At 37.6% G+C, this 7691-nt stretch overlaps 1 protein-coding gene across 5 annotated transcripts; it reads left to right on the top strand.

Moving 5' to 3' along the window:
- Positions 1–276: 276 nt before the first annotated feature.
- Positions 277–3508, top strand: LOC116010356 (protein indeterminate-domain 7-like). Of its 5 annotated transcripts, none has more exons than XM_031249728.1 (4): positions 277–351; positions 916–1127; positions 1437–1833; positions 2368–3508. In XM_031249728.1, the coding sequence occupies exons 2-4, from the start codon at positions 941–943 to the stop codon at positions 3326–3328; spliced, it is 1545 nt and encodes a 514-aa protein (XP_031105588.1). In that variant the 5' UTR covers positions 277–351; positions 916–940; the 3' UTR covers positions 3329–3508. The 5 variants fall into 5 exon arrangements, with proteins under 5 accessions (XP_031105588.1, XP_031105587.1, XP_031105585.1 ...); XM_031249727.1 differs by lacking the exon at positions 277–351 and adding an exon at positions 387–517; XM_031249725.1 differs by lacking the exon at positions 277–351 and adding an exon at positions 387–790.
- Positions 3509–7691: the final 4183 nt, after the last annotated feature.

The following is a 7691-nucleotide window of genomic DNA, read 5'->3' as shown; positions in this document are numbered from 1 at the left end:
GTTGCCCTGATTTACATCGTCCTAGATACTCTGTCGGACTGAGGTTAGAGATTCAACCTTTTGGGAATGAGTATCTGTTATATCCAGACGCTCAACAAACTAATTCAGATTTAAGCATATGGTATCCCACATACTAATTTGGATTTTACCCGAGTTGCATATATAAAGTTTGAATCTTAATAATTATTAAAAAAAATAAGAGTTCTGAACTACTCTTTAACAAAGCATTAACAATACTTATAAACAATATTCACAATACACTAATTATATTTGTCACAAGATAAATTATTGTTTGGAAACTGTGGGAGTGAGATATACGCAGAAGGATTACTCTTCACTTCTCATCCACATGTCTGTCTCTCTCTCTCTCTCTCCCTACTTGTTATAAAACTTGGTCCAGTTTATTTGTTCTTATGTGCATGGATTTATTATAGGATTTTCTTGATTTTAGCAAGAATGGGTGTTGATGATTCTTGAAGGGGAGCACTGGGTTTTCCAGATTTAATTCAGTTTGAGGGTCATCTCTCTCTCTCTCTCTCTCTGAAAAAACACTTTCAATTCTCCATTTTTCTTTCTCTCCTTTTAGCTTTTGCAAAAAACAAGAAATTGTCTGTTTGGGTGCTGCCAAGGGAGAGAAGGAGCTAAGGCTGTAGAGGTGTTTTGGAGGTTCAAACAAGAAATTTCTGCCATTTATTTTCCCCCCTCTCTCTCTCTCTCTCTTTTTCACTTTGTCCATTTTCTCATCACCTACTTGACCTTTTTCTAGGTTTGGGTTTGTCTTCAGATCTCAGTATATATCTTAACTAATGGGTTTTTTTTTTTTTTTTTTTGGGAGGAATAAAGATCTCAACTTTTTGACTCCTAGGTGATAGATTATCAGAAATTGACAGATATCTGCTTTGCTGATAATGGTAGGCTTTAGCTTTGGAGGAAGAAGAAGATGATGATGAAAGGTCTGGTAATTCAGCAGCCACATTCAGCTTTGGATCAAGAAAACATGTCTAATCTCACTTCTGCCTCTGGTGAAGCTTCTCTTTCTGACACTAATGGCGGCATCTATCCCCAGCAACAACAGGTCTTTGGGTCTCAACCAGTCAAGAAGAAGAGAAACCAACCAGGAAATCCAGGTTAATTAAGACCTTAGAATTTCAGTATGATGATTAAATTCGAGATTTTTTTTGAGTGACGAGAAAAACATTCAGCCGGCAAATCTCGCCTTGTGACTAGCCGGCAGAGAACCACAGGGCGTTAAACCAGTCAGATTGTCCATAGCTGGTCAGGCCAGTTCAAATCAAAGAAGGTTAATAAACCGTTCTGACTAGGAGTTGAACTGTAGCCTTATGGTTACTAAGTCAGCAATTAGACAAACTTGGTTGGAGTTGCGTCCAAATCTGAGAGTTTTTGTTTTCTGATTTGGGTGTTTTAATTTGAATCAGACCCCGATGCAGAAGTGATAGCTTTATCACCCAAGACTCTGATGGCGACCAACAGATTTGTGTGCGAAATCTGCAACAAAGGGTTTCAGCGGGACCAGAACCTGCAACTTCACAGAAGGGGTCACAATCTGCCATGGAAGCTGAAGCAGAGAAGCAACAAGGAGGTGAGGAAGAAGGTGTATGTGTGCCCAGAGCCCAGCTGTGTCCACCATGAACCATCCAGGGCCCTGGGTGACCTCACTGGGATCAAGAAACACTTTTGCAGAAAGCATGGGGAGAAGAAGTGGAAATGTGACAAGTGCTCAAAGAGATATGCAGTTCAATCTGACTGGAAAGCTCACTCCAAAACCTGTGGCACAAGAGAATACAGATGTGACTGTGGAACCCTTTTCTCCAGGTCTGTAAATCATGCAAAATCATTATATTCCAGTACCACTTCTTACAAACAATTAACCTTTTTATCATACACACACAAAGTCAGTTTAATCTGCTTAGGTTGTAGAGTATGAGTAGATATTATGACTTTGTTGTTCTTTCTTTCTCCCCCTTTTTCACCTTTTTTCCTTTTCTTTTTGAATTTCAAGCCTCCAGCTTTTTGGTTTTCTTTGGTATTAGTGCCTAGCTTCTGTGTGTGTACGGGTAAATTCAGCCTTATGATTTTAGCCTACAAAGAATTACAATGAGATACATTAGCAAATGTTCCGTAGTTGATTGACCTATTAGAGGTAAAACTGCTTAGATTGTCCACAGACTTAAATCAAGAAGACCAATTAGGTTCTCCATTCAGAGTCAAACTTGTAACTTTTGTGATTATTAAGCGAACGGTCTGAAATTTTCTCAATTGTGAGCATGAATGCATAGCCAAAAGTACATGAATTTGTTGTATGTTTATATAATTTTTGATGTTGATTTTCCACAATTTTTGGTTCAGGAGAGATAGTTTTATAACGCACAGAGCTTTCTGTGATGCATTAGCGGAAGAGAGTGCAAGAAGAGTCATGACTGGGGGGAGTCAAATTCATCCCTCTCAGCCCGGTTGTTCATCGGCGTCCAATATAAACTTACAGTTTCCGGCCTTTCAGGCGTTTCCGCCGCCGCAGATCGGTGGCCATGGCGACCACTCTCCGTCGCCGGCATTTCCTTCCGTAAAAAAGGAGCAGCAAAATTATAACGGCGGCGGGTTCAATCTGAGGCCGGAAATTCCGCCGTGGCTGATCACGTGTCAGCCGTTGGTGGGGGCCACACACGGACCTCCGCCGCCGCTGTTCCATCCCGGCGGGTTGGAATTCCACCATGAATTCACGCAGATGGCGCAGAACCCAAACCCTAATCTCGGGGGTGGGCCCACGCTACCGCCTTTCCATCAAACGGCGTCGTCTCCGCAAATCTCTGCCACTGCATTGCTGCAGAAAGCCGCTCAGATGGGCGCCACCGGCATTGGCAGCGGCACGGCCAGTTCAGTGGCCCCACCCATGCTGATGATCGGGGCCCACACCGCTCACGTGTCTGCCGATCAAGCCAATAATTTGTCGTCACGTGACACTGCTAGGGACGACGTTATCAGTGATAATAATGGATTGCCGATTAAATCTTCCTCCGCCGCTGCACCGCCGTCTCACGGCGGCGCTTTTCTCCACGACATCACCGCCGCCGCCACCTCGTTCTCGTCCTCCACCACCGATCCTCACGGCTTCGACGCCTCCAGCTTCGAAGACCCCTTCGGCGGCATTGGCGGCGCAAACGACGATATGACGAAGGATTTCCTGGGATTAAGGCCTCTCTCTCACTCCGACATTTTCAACATTACTTCTCTCGTGGATAACCCTGCCAGTGATCATCACCATCACCATCATCATCATCAACCTCAAGTTCAAAAGGCTTGGCCTAGCTAAACCCGAAACCCTAGCTAGTTTAATTTCATTTCAGTTACTCGTAGACAATAGGGCATTTCAAAGTTAATGACCTATCTATTCTTAATTAAATTGTGTAATCTTTGCATAATAAAGAATTCAAATGCTTCAAGGGAAACCCCAAACCCTAACCCTCTTAAATTTAAAAAAAAAAAATTGGTCACACCCTGGATTTGGTAACCAGAAGGTTCTATGTTCAACTCCTGGTGCAAGCTGTCTGTTGGTCTTCTTAGTTTGAAAAATTCAGCTATAGAAAATCTAAACTGATCTGATTTATTTCTTTGCAGATGGTCATTTGTCTGCTAGAGTCAAAATGCTGCACATCTTTAGTTTAGGTAGTGATTGTGAGTTCCTCGTCTCCTAAAAAAAAAAAAAGAAAATTGAAACTCGTCCTATTAGGGTTTGGAAGAGTCAGATTATAAAAATATAAAACTTGTCTTATTAGGGTTTGGAAGGGTCAGATACTTGTATTAATGAAACTCGAGTTTGATAGCGATATAGTAGAATTTTAATTAACCACATTCATGATTATTGCAGTAAAGATCTGCAGTTACCATGCATGCATTATAATAAGGTAAACTTTTTTTTTCTCAGATATATACTTCATACATATATATATATAGGCCTAGCAAGCTAGCCATATTCATCATTAATGCTGATAAACCTGCAAAGCTTTCATGGTACTATTCATTTATTATGTGTGGGATGTGACGCACAGTTGTTTGTAATGCTTTCTTTCATACAATAATTGCACACTGTAGAAGCGAATCTCTTCTGCCAGTTAATCTGTACCCCATATATATACATTCATATTATATATATACAAAATTAATCAAAACAGTTTGGACGTACTATACGTACTGCCTGAATATACACATGTTAAAGAATGGTGACGATGAAAAGGACAGGATATACATATATACACTGGCTTGCTGATGTGTAGAAAAACCAGCATTGGATTCTTTTCTTGGGAGATTCTTGAATTGGGTGTTTGTATGTATATGTGTAAGTATATATGTGACAATGAGGATTATTATTGGGTAAATATACATAATAAATGTGTAGTTTTTGGTCTCATGCCATTTTGAGTGGGATGAATTTAGAATATGGGGAGCAAGAGCAAGAAAGTATGGTGATATGGTGAGTGCATATATGTATGTTGAAATAAGTATATAAAAGAACCAAAAGGGAATTGAAAGATGGTGTTTGAGACCTTAGGTGGGTGCAAGTGCCAAGTGGTCTGGGAATCAATCCCGAGGAAGGTGGTTGTCCCTTCTTATCAACCCACATCATTACTTTTTTGACCTTCTCGAGCATGATATTTGATATAATCATGTATATCATGCACCTCGTATATATATCCTCAACAGTAGCGTCGATTGTTGATCAATGGCGATGTTACGTTGATAATATTTGATATTATCATGTATATGATCTACTGATGAATATTATACACAAGGGTGCTAACAGTCAATAATCAACCACTAGTACAGAATGAGTTATCTGCGTCTGGAGTAAAGGACAATTTGCGTCTATTTTACAACAGACACAAATACCGCATATGCAGATTGATTGAACAATTTGTGTCTGAGGTGAAACGGAGGCAGATTGTATGACATGGCCGGCCCTCATACATTGATCTAGTGGATGTGAATTAATTTGGTCCGCCTTGCAAGGTAGGGGTTTAATCCCTAAATAATTTTCTTGTGGATAGAAATGTACAATTAAGTATTGGGTCTAAAAACATACACCAAAAACAATGAATCATACATATATGTCCTAGCGTATATATATTTTTGTTGTTATCCAAAACATTATCTCCACATCTTCACAAACGACCTTTAGTTGTACAGCCCAGAAATATATGCATGTTCCATGAAAACTCAACCTCAGAAATGACCAAATTCTTGTTCTTTATTATAGGTTATTGCCTACTTCTTCTATGGCTACACACAAATCACATGCATGAATAAGAGAGTGGGTCATCCTCTAATTCTACATAACATACATACCAATAACTATTAATTAACAAATTACTCAAATTAAAGTTATTAACAAAATCTTATTATTCAGATTTCAAACACAATATATAACTCATTAAATTCGGATTGATTTTGTCAGATCAAGCATTTACTACTATATCAACAAATTTTTTTTTAATAACCACTATCCGATAGCACGCATCAGGTAAAACACACTCTTTATGTGTAATACTATAATAGCTTGCAAATCACACAGGATAATTAAATCGCACTAGCAAAATATTGTATGTGTGATGAGCTCGACAGAGAGAGTGCTGACAAAAGTAAAACTACAGAAGAAAGTCAAACTGTACTAGGAAGACTCTGTGTAACGAGCTCAACTTAGAAGGTGTTGGCAATAATAAAACTTATGACCTTCAAATACGAGAATCATGTTTCACTCAATCGATCATCCATTACGGGACACATAACTTTATTTTATTATATTTGTGTAGTAGTCAACGCCACGTTTTGATGTCGATATGTTAGACTCTACCTTTTAAATTGTCGTCTAATAAGTTTTTTTTTAATGACCGATAATTAAAAATGTTAGGACAATATTTTATAATAAATAAATAAAATAGGGGTAAAATAAAGTTGCAAGCAGTAGAAGTGATTATGATATGTTGATGGGAGGAGAGAATTGCATGTGTATATCAAAATAATAGTGATTTTTTTTGTGTGGAGACAAGCTTGATTGAAAGTGACTTGTGAAGGCCCACTTTTGTGCTACAATATTCCACTTTGAATTAGTAACGAGCTAAGTATGTTTTAACTCCAAAAACAGTAACAACCCTATTTAGCTAGCTACATAGCTTACTATGAAAATCACATTGAATTGTAGTAATGTCATATCAATAACGCTTGTGTTCTTTAAGCAAAGTTGACTATAACTTAAACACACCTAAACCCAACTTTTTCTTTGGGTTACCTTTGAGATAAACACGTAATCATTATTTGAATATGTACGTGGAATAGATTTTATTTTTACATAATAGCTTACAGATTACGTAGGAGATATAAATCTCGTGAACTTCAGGTACACAAGTCATGCTAATCCACTCAACTACCCTTTTCGAGCTACAACATTATATATATAAACAAAAAAATAAACAATTGTTGATTTTGGACTCGAATTTTGATTATACCTACTGTTCGTGGAGAGCTTTTCAAGTTCGCTTCAGGAAATTACACTTTTTTTCGCTCAGTTATAATGAATTATCTATTCATAACTACTTTCTGAACCTACTGAAGCAGAAAGAGTCAATACCAGCCCACTGGGACTATAATCCATGACCTCTTATTTGGAAGAGTCACTTCGTACCACTAGACCACAAGGTCATTCGCAATTGCTGTTATTATTTAAAATTATGCATGAGCAATGATCTGACAGAGTTCTGGTGATGATCACATGAATATAGTGAAGTAGCAAGATGTGTTGAGAAGAAAGAATTGAAGGAATCTTTGTCTCTGGGGTAGTGCAGTGTTAGGTCGGAGGAGTTGTGTGTGCAGTGCAGTGCAGTGCATAATGCAGCTGCGTGCATGGGCCTTTTGCTTTGAAAGTGGTGCGATTCAATGGATAGATCGATGGAGAGTTGTTAGTACAACAAATACAAATTTATAAAAAGATTCCTCTGATCTGAAACCCCCCCTTTGCCTTTCTTCATCTTACATCGTTGTCTGTCGCTTACACAAACACCTGTACTCTTAATATGCATCATTCATAGTACCCAACACACACAGAGCACACCAGAGAGTATGTGAGAATAAGTTTAAACGTAAAAAGTAGGAAAAAGTGTCAAATATGCCATTGAACTTATCGCTTTTGTGTAATTAGATCATTGAACTTAAAAAAATGTGTAATTCAACCATCAAACAAGTAAAATATGTGCAATTAGGACATTTTTCTAAAATTTTTTAATTCAATTTGAGTTTAAAACATTTTAATATTGACTCCCAACTAGTATGGTAAAAGAAAATGTCACTCTTAATACATATATGTTAGTAATATAATTGGATTTTACCAGAATTTTTTTGTAAAAATGGTCCAATTGCACAAATTTTGCTTGTTTGATGGTTGAATTGCACACTTTTTAAGTTCAATGGCCCAATTGCACAAAAGCGATAAGTTCATTGGCCTATTTGACACTTTTTCCTAAAAAGTAATAACTGATATGATTCATTTATTTGAATAAATTAACAGTTGAGGATTGGAGTCAAAGTGGTGAGTTAAAAATTTTTAAAAATAATATTGTATTTAAAAATTTATATTAATTATAAAATTTGTGGTATTTTTTTTTTTACTAAAATTATCTACCATTGCT

Source organism: Ipomoea triloba, chromosome 2, assembly GCF_003576645.1.
Source record: "Ipomoea triloba cultivar NCNSP0323 chromosome 2, ASM357664v1".
Taxonomy (NCBI): domain Eukaryota; kingdom Viridiplantae; phylum Streptophyta; class Magnoliopsida; order Solanales; family Convolvulaceae; genus Ipomoea; species Ipomoea triloba.
Note: the sequence above shows the minus strand (reverse complement) of the source record. Positions and strands in the feature narration are given on the sequence as shown.